Below are 20,159 nucleotides of genomic sequence, written 5' to 3'. Positions count from 1 at the left end.
TCTCTCTCTCCTTCTCTCTCTCCTTCTCTCTCTCCTTCTCTCTCTCCTTCTCTCTCTCCTTCTCTCTCTCCTTCTCTCTCTCCAGTGCTGCCTGGGTCCTCATGTTGTCTCACCCCAGCTCGAGTGTTGAGCTGCTCTTTCGGGTTTTTAGCTGTGTTTTTGTGCCGGTTGGGATGTTTCTGGAATGCCATGTCCCAAGGGGACTGCCCCAGGAGTGGTGCCAAGGCAGTGCTCGGCACAAAGTGATGTCCTGTGATGACTCCCAGTGTGATCTCTGGGAGTGAACAGTGTCACCCTCACGGGCAGAGACCAGACCTGTCCTGGAGTTGCTGTTCCTGGGTGTACCTGGGGGGGTCAGAAGCCCCTGTGTGCATTTAGGACTGTACCCAATAAAACCCCCTCTGCCCCCAACCTGTTTCTGTGGTGCCCAGAGGTTCCTCCCTGTGGGCTCTGCCCCGTTTCCCACCACAGCTGGCTGTTGTCACGTGGAATCTCCCTTCTCCCTTTGGGATGTGCCCTCCCTCTTTCCAATCACCCCCATCCTGCTGTAGGGAACTGATTGCAGGAAAACCAGGCTGGCTTGGAGCAGCCTGCTCTGGTAGAAGGTGTCCCTGCCCATGGCAGGGGATTGGAATGAGAGGAGATTTAAGGTCCCTTCTGACCCAAACCCTTCTGATTCCATGAGAAATCCAGGGAAACGCCCACTGTCTCTTCTGGTTTATCTGGCTAAAGGGTTTCAGAGCCCTTGTTTTGGGCAGCACTAGGACATCCTCACTCCTCTTATACTTTAATCCTGGTGCCCCACTGAACTTTTCCATGTGTCAAGCCCCACCTTTTTGAAGGACCAAAGAGTGCACTGGGACCTCTTTTTATTTGGTGCTCCTGGGTGGCACCGAGCAGCTCCTCCTGGGCAGCGCTGGCAAGGCCTCCTTGGAAAGTCTGCTTGGCTTCTTCTTGGGCAGGAAAACTTGGCATTTTCTAAAGTGGACTGGTTTGTTGGCAGTTCTAGCCTGGAAGTCAGTGGAGCGTTGGCTTCAGAGGGTTGGGGTGTGTTGTCTCACAGCTTTTCACATCCAGCCCTTTGCTTTGTTTTATTTCACTATTTACTTTATTTCTACCAAGGTCTCTTTCTGTTTATTTGTTTTCTTTACTTTGTTTCTGAACACGGTCAGTGACCCTGCTGAGACAGTGGCACTCCCAGCTTTTCTCAGGCAGAAATCCCTATAGAAAGGAAATGTGCTTATAGGACTAATTAATTAATTAACTCCTTGCCCTGGGATCTCGGGTGGGGCTGGTCCTGCCTTTATCAAGGCTTCTCCTCCCCTCGTGTCCTGCCTGTGCTTTGTCTGCTGCCTTAGAGTTGCTTCAGAACCTGTTTGTGAACTCACCTGACAGTTTTGGATTATTTTAAACTTATTTTTAAGGATTAGGGACTCTTATTAAAACCAGAGCAGCACTGAGGAGATGAAGAAAGCCAAAGGGAGGCTGTGTTTGAGGTCTCTCTTGCTGAGCTACAGGGGTTTATTGCACAGAAACTCCCCCTGCCCCCAGCAGGAAAAGCTTGGAGCAGGGTTTGTGTTTAGGCAGAGGCTTGGGAAGATCAGAGAACCATGGAATGGTTTGGGATGTATCCAGGAGCTGTGGCTGCCCCGATCCTGGAAACATTTGAGGCAATGTTGGATGAGGCTTGGAGCAACTTGGTCTAGTGGAAGGTGTCCCTGTCCATGGCAGCATGAGCTTAAGGTCCCTCTCAACCCAAACCATTCTCTGATTCCACGATACAAACTGGTTGCACTGGTTCCCAGCGACGTGGAAAACAGGTGGGCACAGCTCATGGGGTTCCCTGCACTCCCATCTGTCCCCAGCTCAGTCTCCATCCCTGAATATCTCTCTGGGAAGGATATGAACTGCCCATGAACTGGATTGTTTGGGCCTCGTGGTCTTTGCCAAGACAAAGAAGGTGGGTTGAGCCTTGCCTTGGCCATCGTGGGGAATTTTCTTGCTTGGACTAAGTTTGGAACATGAGATGTGCTTGTAGGAACAAGGTGGGCAACACGTGGCCACCACCACTGCCCCCACAGCCAAAAATGCAACCCAGTCCTGCTGGTAATTAAAATACCTCCAGAGCTGGGATTGCTCCTTCCCAACTCGTGGGGAGGAGAGGAAAACCTGGCTCTTCCCAGTGGCTTTTGGGTTGTGTTTTCAGAGCTGTGCCACCACCCTGACTTGCCAGGTTTGTGCAGAAAGCAGAGCTTGTGTTTAATTCTTGCTCTGCAAGAACAACTTTGTGCAGGTTTTTCCGGTGTCCTGTTCCGCTCCTCCGACCCTTTCCAAGTTCCAGGCACCCAGTTTGTGGAAAACACGAGGAAGCTCTGCTGCAGAGGGCGTTAGTCCACGCTCTGCTTATTTATTTAGGGAGATTAAAGTCTACGTTTCTCTTTTGTAATCCCTTTGAAGTATTTATCTTTTGAAGTCTGAATTTCCATTAACTGGAAGCCTCCAACCCCCAAACTCCACGCTGCCCTACTTTCAAAGCATTCATTTAAAAAAAAAAAAGAGGAAAGAAAGAAAATTGAGGAACAACAAACAACAGGTCGGACCCAAAGGGGCTCCACGTCAGCCAGATCCTATTTGGGATGGGACTATTTGGGTCATGGCTGTGAATCCAAGTGGCTCTGCAGGCTGTCTCCCTGGATTAGGGTGTAATCATGGGGTTTTGGCATCACCAGGCAGCAGGGACACAATGATTCTCCTTCAGAGGAGTTCTAGACTCTCTTTAATTTTTTAAATTCTGTCCCCCCCCTCCTTATTTTCTGTCACTGAAGCAGTTGGCTTTTAGGACAAGGGTGTTGTGACAATGGGTGTTTTCCTGCCTCAGTTCTCATCCAGAATTCTGTATCCATGTGGCAGGGAATACTTTGCTGAAGTTCATCTCATTTATTTCCCAGAGTGGAAAAAACCCCCGAGATGGCGAGTGGCATTTTAACACATCAACTCCTCTTATTTGTGCAGAGATTTGGGTGTTATCAGTGTAAAAATGGATGTTTAGAGCCTGGAAAAAAGCGGGTGGGAGACCTCTAACCCACCCTGATTTCCAGAGGGGGAGGAATAACAATCTGTTGGAAAGAACAACCCCCCTGGGTCAACCAGAGGTCTGCAGCAATCAACGGGGTCGTTCCACCCCCAAAACGCATCAGCTCAGCAGTTGAGGCCGTTTATGGCTTTGGGATGTTCCATTCCTGCCCTGAAATGAAATCTTGACCTTGCAAGTTGAGCTGTTTTGGCTCTGGGCCACCAAAATGTGGAAAATACAGCTCAGTGTGTGTGTTCCTATAGATTCCCTCTGGTGGGAATGGCCAGAGCAAACATCCCTCTGTGATAGCTGGGTTGTTATTAAACAGGGGGGGGATGTTGTCCCTCTTCCATTTCCATCTCCCCAGTCAGGGGAAGTGGAATTTCATGGCTTTGCTTTGGATGAGTTCGCTGTATTTTTGTATAATATGAAAACCAGTGAAAAGTCCATGAAAATCCCAAGAATTTAGATCAGTTCCCTTTAATGCTTTAAATCATTTCAGCCCTGGCTGGGAAATAGAGGAGATTTTTCTCTTTTTTTTTTTTTCATGCATAGAACTGGAGGGTTTGCTCTGGAAGAGCTTAACTTGTTTAGAAAATATTAAGGAAAATGGGAATTTTCCAGTATAATTAGGGAAACAATTGCTTACAAGCATATCATGGGGATAATTGGTTATCAGGGATGTTCTCACCTAATTGGGATAGGAAATGATTTGCTTAACAAGGTTTTAAGCATAAGTGGCTTGACAGAAGTTGTAATAGAGGGAGATATGTTGGAATTATAGAGAGATTGTTGATAAACAGTGATCCCAGGAGTCACTGAGGAGAGGAAAACCCACTGCTTTTGATGTGGAAATCACTGGAATCTGTCAAAGCTCTCTTTAAAACGGGCTAACTTATAAAAAACAAACCTCAAGGACCCCGGGAGTGTCTGTTTTCTGCATTTATTTGCATTGCAAGCGGGGTGAGTTTCCTTGGGCCTGATTTTTGGGAAGGTGGAGACCTTGTGCTCTCAGAGCTTGCTTTGGGTTTGGGTGTCCCACTGCTGGGCCGGGCTTGTGGCCTCCCTGGATATGCTGGGAGCACGTGGAGGGATTGCTGTGGTGGGATTGGTTATCCCCCCTATTCTCCCAACAAATCTGCCCCTCGGGAACCACGGGAGCCTCCTCGGGGAAAGCCGGAGTTTTCCATGGGGTGGCTCTTCCCAGCTGTGCCCTGAGAGCTGGAGATGCTGGAGAAGGTCTCAGGTGCCCACATCCTGGTGGGTGGAGCTGTTGGAGGACATCAGAGGTGTCCACCTGTCTCCAAATTCTTGGCTTTGCACGCTCCAGCATCTCCTGAGACTTCAGGATTCCATGGATTAGTGGCAGCCTTGGCAGTGCTGGGTTAATGGTTGGGCTCCATTACCTTGGAGGGCTCTTCTGGCCTTGATGGTTCTACAATTTTATTGTTCAGGAACGTGCACCAGAGCATCCTTGGCTGTGTTTTGATTTTTCCTTGGATGTGCTGATCCAATTTAGGAATCCTTTGCAGGCTCAAGCGAGAAGTTGTGCTTGTCACAGTGAACCAGTCTAAGGAATTGGGGAGAATTTGGGAGGTCGGGGTAAGACAGGCAGGAGCCCAGAGCTCTTCTGTGTCCTTCCAGCTCCCCAAATCTGTCCTGACCAACCCCTGGGTGTATCCAGAGTGGAGCTGTCAAGAGTATCCCAGGAAATGGCTTTGTCTGGGCCATTAGGAGGTTTGTCCCAAGATGCTGAATGAGATCAGTGTGACTTCCCTGAAACTGTTGTTGATAGGAAGAAATAAACCTTCAAGGGGGATTAGAGGGGAGGACTTGGAGGGTACCAAGCCTTGGGAAAGGCTATTATCCTGCTATTCCATGGCTTCATTCCCATTATTTTCCCAGTGCACTCCAGGACTCTCCCCTTCACTAAATGTGATGGTTTCATGATTGGCCTTGATTGCTCCCTTCCCTCCCCACTCCAGGTTTCTGAGTATTGCTCTGAGAATACAGGGAGTTACACTCAGAGAGACAAAAATCCCAATTCTTAGGCCAGATCTCCCCAGAGAGTTTCCCTTTTCAATTTGCAACTTCAATTCTCCCTTCTTTTATTTTTTTGTTTTCTCTTCCTTTCCCCCCCTCCCCCTTTTGCTCCGAAGCCGTTTGGAAGGGAATAATGTGTCACAGGCTGTAACAGATACCTCCACTTCAGGATCTCAGGAGTGCAGTGTGTGCTAATTAGGCATCCTGGAGCCTTTGGAAAATATTCCCATTGTGCTTGCGGACGGAATCTCCCCTGCTCCCCCTTTTTGAACAGGCCAGCTGGCAGATTCACTTGTTCAGCTCCAAAAAGCCCATTGGCAGATGATGCACCTTTATAAAGCCAAGGTTGAGAGCTGGTGTGGGTTTGTGTTTTTTATTTGATTCCCTTTTTTTTTTCCCCCCTCCCTCCCGGTGAGTGTGGCTGGATTTGAATAATTGATGCCTGTTGTCTCTCTTCCTGTTTGCATTGCCGTGTGTAACACTAACCAGCAGGGCTGTGAATCATTCATAGCCCTGCTTTCTGCACCTCGGGAGCTGGGGGTGTCATGGGAACAGTGACTGGGAGGGTGGCTCTCCCCTAAACCCAGTCCTGGCAGCAGGAGCAGTGAGTATGGAATCCCTGAGCTCGGATCTCTGGGCAGGTGGTACCAGGAGCAGCATCTTGTGCCTCGGGCTCCTCCTGCATCTCCTCAGGGCGTGGTGGGAGGGTGGGTGCTGTGCTTGTGCTTTCCTCTCCCTTGTGGGGTTTTCTGCAGCTGTTCCTGACCCTCAGGGAGGAGAGGGGATGATTTGGGGCTCGTTGGTTGTGCCTCGTGTGATTCAACAGCTTTTTAAAAGCTCAGGTTGAGTTTCTCTCCTTGTGCTTCTCCTGACTGTTTTCACAGGGAGCAGCCTGGAATTTTGGGCTCCATATGAGTTCAGCTTTACTTGGTGCCCTGTGGAACCTTTTCAGCTGGATTTTCCTGTGCTGGCAGTTTGTGTCCTCTGGGTTGTGTGCAGTGGGTTCTGCCGCTCTCCAACCCTTCCAGCAGTGCCTCCTGCTGATGGTGTTGGTGGGCAGCTGTGCCTTTGCATGGAAAACACTCGTGTCCCTCCTGAACTCTGCCAGGAATCCTGGGAGGTGCTGAATTAGCTGCTGCTGCCTGGAGGTTGGCAGGTGCTCTTCAGAATTAGGCAACAAACAGAGAGCTTTTGCACGTGCCCTGGGTGTTGGTGTTCCTGGCAGGGTTTTAATTTGGGGAGAAGGGTTGGTTGCTGGTCCCTGTCCATCTCTGAAGTGCACTTGCACCTAAAGCAAAGCTGTTGGGAAAGGCTTTGGTGCCTCTGCCACCTCTGGTTGTGCAGCAAAGTTCAGGCCTTTATCCAGTAGCTTTGGATAAGCATCCTGAGAGGGATGGTTGCATCCTGAACAGGCAGAATCAGGGATCCTGGTGACAGCCCTGAGCTGAGAACTCTTCTCAGCTCTAACTCCTCTTGCCATGAATGGGGACAACTCCCACCATCCCATTTTGCTCCAACCTGGCCTTGGACACTTCCAGGGATCCAGGGGCAGCCACAGCTTCTCTGGGCAACCTGTGCCAGGGCCTCCCCACCCTCACAGGGAAGAATTTCTTCCTAATCTTAAATCTAATGATACTTGGGTTAATGCTTTTTTTGTTTGTTTTTTTTTGTTTGGTTGGGTTTTTTTGTTTGTTTTTTTTTTTGTTTTGGTTTGGTTTGGTTTTGTGTTGTTTTTTTTTTTGGAACCATTTGTGTTTGAGTTCCTGACCCAGTTCTTGTGAGTGAACAAATAAAATAGGTGGCCAAAGCTTTTGCAGCTGGAGGTGGTTCTGTCTGCCCTCCTGCCTTGCACGACCAAAGCGGGAAGAGGTGGAAATCAGGAGAGATGCTTTTGAGATGAATTTGTGGAGGATTTCTTGTAACTGCTGTAGCCTTCAAGGTTGTCAGTGTGGGGAATAAGGGGTTTGGCAGGGGAGCTGCTAACAGGCTGTGCAGGATTTTTACATCCTGCAGCTATCCCCCAGCATCTTGTACATGCTCAGTGCTGAGGACCTTCAGGGCAGAGATCAAGACCTTCACATAACATCTGACTTTGCACGTTCTCAGAGTTTCTGTCCCGTCCTGTCAGTTTTTCTGCCAGTGTGGGGGGAAGATTCATTTTGTAGGGATGGTCTTGAAGCAGAAAAAAGCTGGAGATAGGAGGCAACCCATCCAGTGACTAACGCTGAGCTTTATAAATAGCAAGAGAAGAGGCAAAAATGCAGGGGGGGAGGCGACCCCAGGCACGAGGCCACCGGGGTGGCACAGCAGGGCTCGGGGGCAGATGAGCTGGGAGAGCAAACAGCTCTGCTTCCAGGCTGGCTGTGTTCGTGCCTCTGTCCTGCATGTCATCCCCGAGGGGATGAGCAGAGCCACGTGGGCATCTGTGATGTGCAAGTCATGCACATCTCGTGTCCTCTGTGGGGTCAGCGCCCGGAGCGCTCCCGGAGCATCCCGGGCAGGTTTGCTGGGAGCACAGAGCCACATTCCCGGTGTCTGTGCCAGGGGAAGGCTGATGGGGACAGCGTGGTGACAGTCTGGTGGCCTTTGGAGCCACAACAACCACCTGCCCCCGGGGGGCTGAGCCCTGCTGAGAGGATGTCAGGACAAGGCTGTCAGCACGGAGCGTGAACGGCCACGGACACGGGCAGAGGCTGGAAGGGCTGAGCTGGCCGTGTCCCTGCTGACATTGCTGGGCTCCAGCACTGTGTCTGCAGCATCCCCTCGTGCAGCAGCTCCACTGAAAAACATGCTCAGCCCTGGTGGGGTTCTTGGGGCCATCCTGTGCAGGGCCGGGAGTTGGACTCGGTGATCCTTGTGGGCCCCTTCCAACTCGGAATATTCTGTGGTTCTGTGGGTTTTGGAGGTTCCCCCCTGTGCAATGTGGCTATGAAAGGCTTTTAGGTGGCTGGTGTAGCTCCTTAAGCCCAGTCACGCTTTGCTGATGCCAGTGAGGATGTTGCTGCTCAGCTGTCAGGGGTTTTTGCAAGAGCTGAGCTCTGGGGATCCTGTGTGCGAGGAAATAAAAGTGTTTCCCTTAGACAGGGTGTGATTTGCTGCCCACACTCGTCTCTGCACACTCTGGAAAGGCAGGCAGGCTCTTTGCAAGCTCAGCTGCTGCTGAACATCACTCCCTAGAGCAGCAGCTCGTGGGGCTGTGGGTGTGGGCTTGGTGCCCCAGGAACCCGTGGAAAACCCCTGGGTGGGAGTTGAGCCCAGAGTGACGCCACCAGACCGGCAAATAACGGCTCTGAGCTTCCCACCCCTGAGCAGCAACTCTAGGAATTAGTAAGAGAACGTGATTGTTTGGTCTGTCCCCGATATGAATCTCACCAGAGACAAGAGAACATCTAAAGATATATACACAAAAAAAACCCCTGTGACGCAGGGAGCACGGGATGGATGGAGCGGAGAACTTTCCCTCCAAACACTGATGTTCCCATGAGTCAGTCTGATCCTTTGGGTGCTGCTTGGTGGGAAGGGGAGCTGGGTGAAGGCTGCATCCAGCTCTGCCTCCCAGGAGTGCTTGAGAGGTGTATAAAGGGAGCTGGATATTATATATTTATATATTTATATACACACACTGTATTCTTGGGGTTGGCCAGGAGCTGGACTTTGAGGATCCTCATTGGGTCCCTTCCAGCTCAGGATAGTCTGTGATTCCGTAATGTGCCTCTGGAAGCTTTTGTTCCTTGTCTGGGGGGGCTGTTTAGAGGCTCTGTAGGATGCTGAAGATAACCTGCTTTGTCTTGGCTGGGTTTCAGCTCTGAGGAGGCCTCTGGATCGATTTTTAAGGTTGTTCTTGCAGAGGCGACGGTTCTTTACATTTCAGTCATTCATAAAACCCTCATCACTGGGGCTGCAAACAACCAGCCCACTCCTTTTGTCCTCCTGTGGCTCTTCTTCCTGCTAACTCCGACGAATCCATTGGCTTTTAGTGGTGTGGGAGAAGCTGCTCAAGGAAATAAAACCTGCAGACTAATTAAACTTTTCAGTCTCGTTAAGTAAGGACTGGGAGATGTTGGCAGGGCTGAGAATAGCTCTGATTCTCATCCCCCCTCTCTCCGTGGCCAGAGGACGTGGTTAATTATTGAATTGCTTGTTAATGTAGTGTCGTGGTTTGAAACCCCCAAAAATCCAATTCCCAAGTCCAAGCCCCCCTCCCACAACTCACCCCAGTGTGAGGGTGGTTTTCCAGACACAACACAAGACTCAATATGGGGGGAAGGGAATTGCATTACAATTATTACACAGATAAATATTATAATACATTATATACGCAATCCTAACTATCTCTCCTATGATAAAGCAGTATTTACATTGGATCAAATCTCTTTTCCCTCCAATAAAAGTCCAGAAGGGAAGAAGGAAAGATCCTTTCCGTGTTCAGGGCAGCAGTGTCTCCCTTCTTCAATGCAGCAGTCATAGCTGGAGTTGTAGCTGGATCTCTCTCTCCATTACATGTAGTGAAATATCGCTCGGGGGGTTTAATTCCCTTTTTTTCTTTTTTAACGGATTTTTGTTTTTCCTTCCTGCCGAAGGGCGCTCCCAGGACCTGATGGAGTGGTGAGAGCTGGCTCCGGAGGGGCTGGAAGGAGCATGGTCAAACACCAACCCCTGCAGTACTACGAGCCCCAGCTATGTCTGTCCTGTCTGACCGGGATCTACGGCTGCCGCTGGAAACGGTACCAGCGGTCACATGATGACACCACCAAGGTGGGTGCTGGGCCCTGTCCCCCCTTCCCACCGATGCTGGCTTTGGAGATCTTGCTTGAAAGTGCTGGATGTTAATTTTTTTTTTGTTTGTTTGTTTATTGATGGGCTTGGATAGATGATGGGATTCACTGGCCTCGTGGCTGGGGGTCTGTGATTCTGCCCCATGGACCCCGTGAGATGGTCCTGCTGCTCAAAGGGGTTGAGTGCTGTGGCCAAATCCATCCCTATTTCCCACGTTTCCTCCTCGCTGTGGCCAAATCCATCCCTATTTCCCGTGTTTCCTCCTTGCTGTGGCCAAACCCATCCGCATTTCCCACGTTTCCTCCTTGCTGTGGCCGAATCCATCCGCATTTCCCACGTTTCCTCCTTGCTGTGGCCGAATCCATCCCTATTTCCCACGTTTCCTCCTCGCTGTGGCCAAATCCATCTGTATTTCCCGTGTTTCCTCCTCGCTGTGGCCAAATCCATCCCTATTTCCCACGTTACCTCCTTGCTGTGGCCAAATCCATCCCTATTTCCCACCTTTCCTCCTTGCTGTGGCCAAACCCATCCGTAATTCCCGTGTTTCCTCCTTGCCGTGGCCGAATCCATCCCTATTTCCCACCTTTCCTCCTTGCTGTGGCCGAATCCATCCCTATTCCCCATGTTTCCTCCTCGCTGTGGCCAAATCCATCCCTATTTCCCACGTTTCCTCCTCGCTGTGGCCGAATCCATCCCTATTTCCCACGTTTCCTCCTTGCTGTGGCCAAATCCATCCCTATTTCCCACCTTTCCTCCTTGCTGTGGCCAAACCCATCCGCATTTCCCACGTTTCCTCCTCGCTGTGGCCGAATCCATCCCTATTTCCCACGTTTCCTCCTCGCTGTGGCCGAATCCATCCCTATTTCCCACCTTTCCTCCTCGCTGTGGCCAAATCCATCCCCATTTCCCACGTTTCCTCCTCGCTGTGGCCGAATCCATCCCTATTTCCCACGTTTCCTCCTTGCTCTGTCTCCCTGGTGTGCTTTACAGCATCCTCGGCTGGGTGGGGCTGTAGGACCTGTGTTTCTGCATCATCTCTGCCTCCACACACTCAGTGGCACTCGGTCCAAGGGTGGACTTGATGACCGTGGAGGTCTTTTCCAGCCTTTATGATTCCCTGGTTCTGTTCTTGCATGGGAAGATAATTTGGAGGTAGGGGGAACTGGCTGCCCAGAGAAGCTGTGGCTGCCCCATCCCTGGAAGTGTCCAAGGCCAGGTTGGATGGAGCTCTGAGCAGGGAAGGTGTCCCTGCCCGTGGCAGGGGAGCAACAAGATGAGCTTTAAAGTCCCTTCCAACCTAAACCATTGTGGGATCCTATGGAAGGCAGCAGGAGGTGAGAACTGGCTGGGGGTGAATGTGGCAGTGTCAGAGGTGACTCTTGCCTGGCCTGGGAATGCAGTTTTCCAGAGCTGTGGCAGAGGGAATTTGGGAAGCAGGGCTTCACTGCACTCTCCCTGTTGTTGAGGGCTGTGGGATGAGGCCTTGGGAGCCCTGCTGTGTTTATGGGATAAGTGTGAAAACACTGCTGTCAAAGCCACCCTTTTCCATCTCCTGGGAAATGGTTGTGTGTTACTATCTTTCTGGGCTCTCATGTTTTCTAGGTTGTTTCCTTTTTTTAATGTTCTTACTACTTAAAGGAGAGAAAACCCCCAAATTTAAATCTTGTTTCTGCTGGCAGTGCTCCCAGGAGATCCTTTGCTTGCCTTTTGAGTGCTTCACGTTGCTCTGGTGTCAGTTGGCTCCTCTGTTCTGCTTTTAAATCTGTAACCAGGGATCTTCCTGGCTCTTGGAGCACTTTCCCTCTGGAAAAGAAGCTGTTGAGGCACAGACACGTCTGGCTGTGGCAGATCCTGTGCCAGAAATGCTCCTGGTTGTGAATTACGTGGATTGTTGGTGGAGCAGCTCGGCCAGGAGCTCCCGTGGGAATTGGAGAGTCAGGGCTGCTGTTTGTGCAGCCCTGAACAAATTTCCTTTGGCAAAGTGGGAATATTGGTGCTGTTTTTTCCCTCCCTTTCAGCCTGGCCAGCTCAGCCTGAGGGACCATTGCTGGGAGCAAATTCCTGGGCACATCCGTGGCAGAGGGTGTAGGTGGCTTTGGAAGGCTCTGTCAGGAAAACAGTGGGACACAATGTCTTGGCAGCTGGAGATGCACTAACTTAAATACTAAAAATGCCTTTTTCCTTCTGCCTGATGAACCAGAACATTCCATTTCTTAGCTAAAAATCCAGAGGAAAAAATTGCTGTGGACTGAATTTTTCAGTGAAATCTGGCTCTGCTTGCTTTACCAAAAAATATCAGTGGCAGCCTTCCAGTTCCACTTGGAATTCCAATTGTGTTTTTTTCCAGTGCTGGAAAGGAATTAGTTGTGTTTAAAGGCACCTAATCTAGGCTTAAATATGTCCAGTCTCAGAACTGGGCTTTTTAAGGTCTACATGAGGCATCAACTCCCTCTTTTAAGAGAGATGGAGATAACAAGTATTGCAGGAGTAAGAGAAAGAAGTCTAAAATGAGCTGCAGGCTGGGCAGAACCAAAGGGTGAAGAATTTGTTTCCACTGGATGCCAATAAAGTGCCCTGCAGATGTTATTTGGAGGGGGGAAAACAGGGCAATTAGGCTATGTCCAAGTCGTGTTTCTACTTTTTAATAATCAGAAAGCAAGTCAGGTATTCAAAGAGGGGCTTTTTTCAGTGTGAACTCCAGCGTGGTTCTCTGCTTGCTTGGTAAAACACCAAACTCCCCACAACAGGAGGCTTTCACCTAAATCTGGGTCACGACCCAACGTTGCCTCTGTGATCTCTTCTGCCTTGGATGTTTGTTTTCTGAGTTGTTCTGCTGCTCACCAGCAGAATTTTAATGGTCCCTCTCCGTTTCCCTGCAGTGTGTGCACACCAGGCTTTCTACTACACATGAAAAGTTGGCATGAAAAATGAGAATTTGAATTGTGAGCTTGAGCTGGAAGTTTTTTTTGGGGCACTGCTTGCTGGAATTGTCATTATCTCTTGCTTTCCTCTGAGAATGGAAGGGGGGGGCTGAAGGCACACAACCAGCACACTCGGTCTCCTTTTTAAATTTTGAACATCTGCAAAATTCCTTTTTTTTTTTTCTATTGTGGGCCTTCAGCTTTAAGGGCAAGATCCCCTTTCACTTTTTTCTTTTTCAATTTGTAATGCTTTTTTAAATGGAAGGCATGTAAAGGAGAAGGAATGGCCTTGCTGGGATTCAGACCATTCCAGTCCCTGTAGCTGGTGTGAGGAAGGAATTTCTGGTCAAATCACAGCTTGGTCATCACATATTCAACCAAGGGAGATATTTTGAGGTCAGTGCATGGAAGCAGAGAATGGTTTGGGTTGGAAGGGATCTTAAAGATGATCCCATTCCACCCCTTCCTTCCATCCCAGGTTGCTCCAAGCCCCGTCCAACCTGGCCTTGGGATGGGGAATCCATCACCTTGCCAGGGTTCTGTCACCCTGAACACAAACTTCAGGGGGGAAAGAAGCTTTGCCTTGGAGCTGCCACGTGTGCTGTGGAAAGATCTAAAGTTCAGGTTCCACCTTCCCAGGCAGCTCCTGGGTACCACGAGCCCGCTGATGGATTGCCAGCAATTAAATGAGTTTACACACAGCTAATTGCAGGGTATAAACAGTGCTCTTTGTGGTTCACCCCCAGTGAACAGCTGGAGGTTGTTCCAACACCAGAACATCTCTTTTTCTCCTGGGGGAGAGCCCATCTTTTGAAAATCCCTGCCCACACGTGGCAGGATCAGTGTCCACGTGGGAGCTGTCCATGAGTTTATTGAATGCACACCAAGTTAAATCCATCAACTGCTTTTGGCTTGGAGTTTTTTTTATTGCTTCTGACCTCCTGTTGTTTGTACCCAGCAAATATCACACCTGGGAAGTCACCCCTGGGAGAGAGAGGGCGAGGAGATATTCTTTGCAGAAGGAAATGGCAGTGATGATTTTTTCTTTTAGCTATCCAGCAAACAGAAGAAGACACTTTTATTGACTGTCTGGGTTTGAGTGGTTTTTGTGGGAGTTTTTTTTTGTTTGTCCAGTTGGTTGTTTGTTTTTTTTTTTTGAGAGAGGTGGTTGTTTGTTGTCTGCTCTTTGTTTGGTTTTGTTGTTTATTTGGTTTTTCCAGTTACTGTGTATTGAATTATTGTGTCCTCTTTGCCTTAATTAGCTCCCTGGCAAATAGGATAGGATAAAATAGGATATTTTATTTGCAAAGGGCTTTGGCTTCTCTCCTTCGTGGCAGGCACAGATTAAATTGTACTTCCCAACCATGAACCCTCTGGAGATCCAGCAGGGTGGAACTGGGATCTCTCCTGCTCTGCTGGTGGCAATTCTGGATTCAGGCTCCATTTCCATGTGCCAGCAAGTGTCCTTGGGGACAGGGGCTGCTGTTTTCAGTGCTGCTGGGTCACACTTGGAGGGTCTCTTGTACCCAGCCCATAAAAGGGCAGCACTAGGTGGGTATTCCAGGCTCCTGGAAGCACCTCAGACCAGGATTGTTGCTTCTGGGCATCCCTCTGGAGAAACAGGCTTTTATATCTCTTGGGAAAACACTGAGGAGCGTTGTGAGCACCTCTGTGGGGCTGCTCTGGTTGAGTGCAATAAAATAGGAAAGCCTGTCATCAGCAACCTCCCCTGTTTGTCCTGTGGTGTGTGAAGGGGCACAGGACCCTCTGGGTGTTCGTTTGAGCCTCCTGTGTTTGGTAGAAAATCCTGGTTTTTTACATCCCAAATCTCCTAGCCCTGTGTTTAACATGAGGGGAAATTTCAGATGCTTCTCCCTGCCTTTATTGCTGCCCCTATAACTGAGATCAACCCCTTCCTAATGAGCTGGGTGTGAACATTTCCTCCCTTGCAGTGCGATGTGTGTGATTCCAGACGGTCCAGCTGGTTGAACGCCCCACGTGGCCTCCAGCTGAGGCTTCCCGGGGCTTTTTGGGCTCCTTTTGTGAGGAGACAAACGAGGAGCTGTGATCCATCAGCATAATGAATTGCGGGGCTGTGTCTGTGAGAGCTGTTAATTCACTTTCGGGTGAAATGCTCTCGTAATTCCCAGCTTGGCCAGGGCTGGGAAATGACCTGAACAGATGATCTGAGCCACAGGCTTGGGAGCTGGGACTTTGTCAGGGCTAATTCCCAGGCGGCCAGAGGTCACTGGGCACGGGAATCACTTGCTCTGCTGAAAACCTCCATTAGAGGAGGGGTTAATTTGCCCTTTTCCATGTGTTTTTCAATTTGTTGGTGTTCCAGACCTTAGGCCTGGGGGGCACAGGAGCTTTTGGGGGGGAAAGAGGCTCTTTCAAGGTGGTTTGATTTGAGGGTGGGCACTGAAGTGCTGGATGTGATCAGGGATTCAGAGCTGAGTCCCCACGGGTGGATGTGTCTGATCCCGTTGGTGTGATGGGCTAAAGGCAGGAGAATCCAACCCTGGGGTTAAATATGAGATGGGGTTTTTCCTTATTGTGCCTGAAGGTGTCCCTGCTTATTGAGGGGGTTGGACTAGATGACCTTTAAAGGCTCCTCTCAACCCAAACTATTATGATTCTGGTTTTTTTTTCCCCCTTAATGCTGCCCCATTTTCAGGGCTTTACACTTAAATGTCCTTAAAATTCACCTTCAAGCCCTTCATTTTCCAGGGAAGCTGACACAGGGGTGGCTGACTGGCCAGGGAAGCTGTTTGAGGTGCCCACAGATCCATGTGCCAGCTGAGCCAGGCAGGAATTGCTGGGCAGGGTGCCAGCAGACCAGACTTGCAAGGAGTGCTGCTGGTTCTAACTGAGAATAAATGGTGTGTTTTGGTCTCCATGAAGGAGCAAGACCTCCCTTAGTCCGTGTTAGTCTCAGGAACTGGGTTTAACCTGCCAGGACCTTGCTTATCCCTGATTCCCACTTCCTCAGGCAGCTCCTGGAGAGGTTGGGATGAACCTGCTCCGGGGCAAGGCTGATGCTGGAGCTGTTGCTTCCTTAGGTGAGGTCCAGAAGGCCACTGCTGGTCACCTCTAGGTGCTACAGTGGAGCTACAATCCCAGAAAGCTGCTTGACCGAAATTCCAGGCTCTTGGGCAGCATTATAAATTTAATTTGATTTGGCAAATACATTTTTAACCACAATGGGTTTGGGTTGTAATTTTTTTTGTCCTCCAAAGGTGTTCTTCAACGTGAATAACCAGCCATGGGCTGCAGATACTGTGATCTCCAGAAACTCCTGCTTGTCCTGTCATAGATTTCCTTTTTTTTTGTTTTTTTTTGGGAAACTCCAAATCCTTAAAACCCCAGGAAAGCCTTGGTGTTATAGCCCAATTCTGTGGTGCAGCCCAGTGCTGTCAGGGTGAGGATGTTTGGCTGCAGCTGAATTTGTGGCCCAGCCCTGAGGTAGGCAAAATGCTCGTGTGGGATGGGAGAGAGTCTGCAAAACCCATTGAGTGTGGGGCCTGGCTCGGGATTATGGGCTCAGACTGGGTGATTAACGTGCTCTGGGATTTATAAAGCTTTAGAGGTGTCAAAGGGTTTTACTGCAGAGCATCTGCAAAATGTGTTTGGGGCCGTCAAGAGCTGAGCTGCATCCGTAGAAAGGGGGGAGGCAGGCAGGAGATGGAGAAAAAGAGGGATTTTTGGGCCCTGGTCCCTTAGACCAGCCCTATATTTAGCAAACAAGAGCTGGTGGGTCTGTCAGTTGGGTTTTACATGGATTTCCCTTGGACACCTGGGTGCAGCAATGCTGTTCCTGTCTAAAGACAGGGGTGTGCAGCCATTCCTGTAAAACCTTTACTGCTTTGGAAGGTGCTGGGTCTCCCCCAGATGGGATTTGGGTGCTCAGTCAACTCCTGGTTTAACTTGCCACCCCATCTGTGAGTTCCCTGGGCTGGTTTTGGCTGGGATACAGTTAATTTTCTGCTCAGTTTGGGATCTGTGACCAAACCAGTGCTGATGACACGAGCCTTCAGCTATTGCTGAATTTTGCTTACACAGCATCAAGGTAGAATATTTTTGGAATTCCTTCTAAAAGGAGGGAAATTTAGGTGGTTTTTCTGCTTGCTTTCCAAACCAAATGGTTTAAAATTGAACTGTGTCACTCCTTTTGCAGAAGAGGCAATGGGAGCCTGTAATCCAGCCCAGGCTGATTAATTGTGCCACTGTTCACTCACACATTTAGTCCTTCCCTACGTGTGGAGCTGTGTGTGAATTTTGAGGAGAGCAGATGATAAAAGTGAAGTGGGAATGAACAGTGTGGAAGCTGGACTTGGTGGTGCCTGAAATCCTCTCTCTAACCTTGGCAGAACAGTGAAAAATCGTGGCCTTTTTCCAGCAGAGGCTTGATTTTGCTCCCCCAGAGGGGGTAGTGAGGGTGACCTCGCTGCCCATCACTTGGGCTCCAGGGATTTATTTTACCTGATCCCCCCAACTCTGCTTTTCCAGCCTCTTTCTTCAATTCCCAGGTGTCCTGGAAGAGATCCAAGGACAGTTGTGCTGTGACAGGGTAGGAATGTTGGATGCACTGGGGGAGAAGGCTTTTTTTTTTTCCCTTTGCTTTTATTTTCCTGCCCCTCATAAAAGTAGACTTTGTGGAAGTTGGTGGTGGATGCTTGTAGGGTCCAAAACAACCACAAAAACGAGCTCCTGGCTATTTTGAACGGTCCCATTTCCTCTGTGGCCTGAGGAAAGGCTGCAGGGATGGTTTTAAATCTGCAGCAACATCTTCCTTTGCACCGAGGAAATAATTTTGCTTGAACAGGCTCTGCCAATTCCCAAAAGTGGATTATTCAAGATCTGTTTCTTGGTTCACTGCCAGCAGTGCTGGGCATTCTCAGTGCCCTGACCCATCAGGTGCCTTCTGTGCAAAGTGTGCCCAGGACTCACGCTTGTGTGGCAAATATTCAGCTAAGTGGGTGACATTCAGTGGCCTTTCCTGCACAGGCTAAATGATTTAATGGGCCCTTTGGTTTTTTTTTCAAATGTGTTTCATTTCTGGATGTAAAAAGCTTCTAAATGGAGGGCAGAGGTGAGCTTGCCAAAGACGTGGCAGCTGTTCATCCTTCTTTGGAGGGGGGGAGGCTGCTGGAGGGCCTGGAATAGGAAGGTTTGGAAGCTGAAATTCTTTTGCATGACATCCTTCTGCCTCCTAATACAGATATTCACAGTCAGTCTTGTAATTCTGGGAGTCTGGCCAAGTTTCTGCATAAAAGGAACTGCACACAGTTCCTGGTCCTGTCCTTCACCCCAACATCAGCCCAGAGCAGGTACAGCCACGGACTAATTTCCTTGCTGGAGTTTCCAATTGATTTATTAATAAATCAAACTCTGTGCTGCTTCACACACGGGGTTTTTTGGATTAAAGGGTGAGACAACAGAGCACATTTCCCCATGGGGCATTTCCCTTGGTGGTTTCCGAGCTCATCCCATTAAAAATGCCCCCAAAACCTGAAACTCTGCAGCTTTCAGGGCGTTGAATCCAATGGTTGTGGCCGTGCCTTCCTCCACTTTACCAGGAAAGCTGTTGTTCAGCAGATCTTTATTTTTGTAGCCATGCTGAGTGCAGCATTTCAGAGAAGCAGAGCTCTGCACCAGAAGCATTTACTCCCCACGTGGCTTTGGTGCTCAAGCAAAAAGCTTTGGCACCTGGAGACATGTCGTGGTTGATGCGCTGTCCTGGCTGATTTTTTGGGACCAGAGCAGGACCTTCTCCCCTCCAGGATTTGTGCTCTGGTTCCAAAAGTGTTGTTGGGCCGTGGGTGAAATGCATCCATGTACCATGGCCACCCATGGCCTCTGGTAGGTGGCTCGACAAGCTCATGCCATTAAAAAAGCCACCAAACCCTGAACCTCTGCAGCTTCCAGGGGATTCAGTCCGATGATTGTGGCTGTGCCTTCCTTCACTTTGCCAGGACAGCTTTGTGTGGCTGGTGGGGAAGAACTTGAGACCATGTGGAGCTGTGACTTTGGGGGAAATATCCCTTTTTTTTAATCTAGCAAGATGGCATAAACTTAGGGAACAAAGAAACAAAGAAGAATTTATTCGGCACGCCGGGTCCTTCCCCCCCCGAGTTTTCAGGGAGAAAGACCCTTTGGCTTTACATCTCATACCTTTTATAGTTTTACAAAATCCCACCCTTTTTCAGAGAAGTTTAACGTATTCATTTTTACCTGAAAAGGTTTCTTTTCTCTGAAAAGGGGCTTTCCTTTTCCTTTGGTTGGCTGCAAGGCGTCCCCTGTCAAGGATGATGGATCTTCCTTTGTTCTTATCCCAAAGAGAGAGAACAACCCCTTTTGTACAAAAATGGCCCCAAAAGATTTTGAGAACTCTTGCATTTCCCTTATCCTGCCCAAAAAGACCCTGACACTCAAGTCCAGTATTTTTGAACTTGGATATCTTACAACTTTGCAATATGCCTATAAAAAATGGTATTTTTGTGTCTCATAACTTGGCTACCATTTGTCCCAAACTGGGCACCCAGACTTGAGGTCCAGAAAAGCTCCTGTTTGGATGAATTGGGAAGGAGCCTCTGTGCTGCTGTTGTCTTATTAACAACGTTGATTAGCAAAGCTGGAAAGCCTAATGAATGTTCTTCGTGTGCAGGGAAGGTGATCCATGATTTTCATGTGCCTTTGCTGTCTCCTGAGCTCCTCTTGCCAAGGGGCCTTGACTTTTAGGGGTGTCTGATTGCAGCTCGAGCCTTTTTCTCCAGGTTGTTCCCAGGAGAGCTGTTGCTGAGCTCTCTGCTTTTCCAGCATTTCAAGTAGAATCTGTCCCACTGCGTGTTTTCAGGCATGTTAAATTTATTAGGATTTTCTGCTGCCTCCTCCTGTGGTGGGTGGCCAAATGAGTGGGATGAACCTCTTCCTCCTGGCATCTTGTGATCCAAGGGTTTAATCCCCTCCTGGAATATCTAAAATGAGTTGAGGTGGATACAGAGTGGCAAGAAAAGGTGGTATTTTGTGTCTTTGAACACCACAGCAATGTAGTGATGCTGCCCAGGCTGTTGGAGGGTGGAGTGGCTGCAGGGGATGCTGATGTGTGCAGGCACTTAGGTGTGACATCTGGGATACAGGGGGCTTTAAAAAGTCCCTTCCAACTCCAACTATTCAGTGATTCTGTGATTCTTTCTCCTTTTTGTAGAAAATTCCAGAAAGCCCTTTTTTCCTGCTGTGGGAAGCAAACTTCCCTGTGCTGAACTTGTTCCTTAAAAGCAGCTCTGTGTGAGAGCATCAAGTTGCAGCTGGGGAGGAGTGATGGATGATGGAGAAGGGACCCTCTC

The 20,159-nt window shown here is 49.3% G+C and overlaps 1 protein-coding gene across 1 annotated transcript in view; it reads left to right on the top strand.

Moving 5' to 3' along the window:
• Positions 1–20,159, top strand: part of GDPD5 (glycerophosphodiester phosphodiesterase domain containing 5) — a 110,789-nt gene that overhangs the window by 39,424 nt on the left and 51,206 nt on the right. Inside the window, exon 2 of the mRNA XM_027699819.1 lies at positions 9,697–9,871. Within this exon, the coding sequence (XP_027555620.1) occupies positions 9,755–9,871 (117 nt within the window). The 5' untranslated portion in view covers positions 9,697–9,754. The remainder of the gene's footprint in view (positions 1–9,696; positions 9,872–20,159) is intronic.

Source organism: Neopelma chrysocephalum, unplaced genomic scaffold (assembly GCF_003984885.1).
Source record: "Neopelma chrysocephalum unplaced genomic scaffold, ASM398488v2 Primary Assembly neopelma1_141, whole genome shotgun sequence".
NCBI lineage: Eukaryota > Metazoa > Chordata > Aves > Passeriformes > Pipridae > Neopelma > Neopelma chrysocephalum.
Note: the sequence above shows the minus strand (reverse complement) of the source record. Positions and strands in the feature narration are given on the sequence as shown.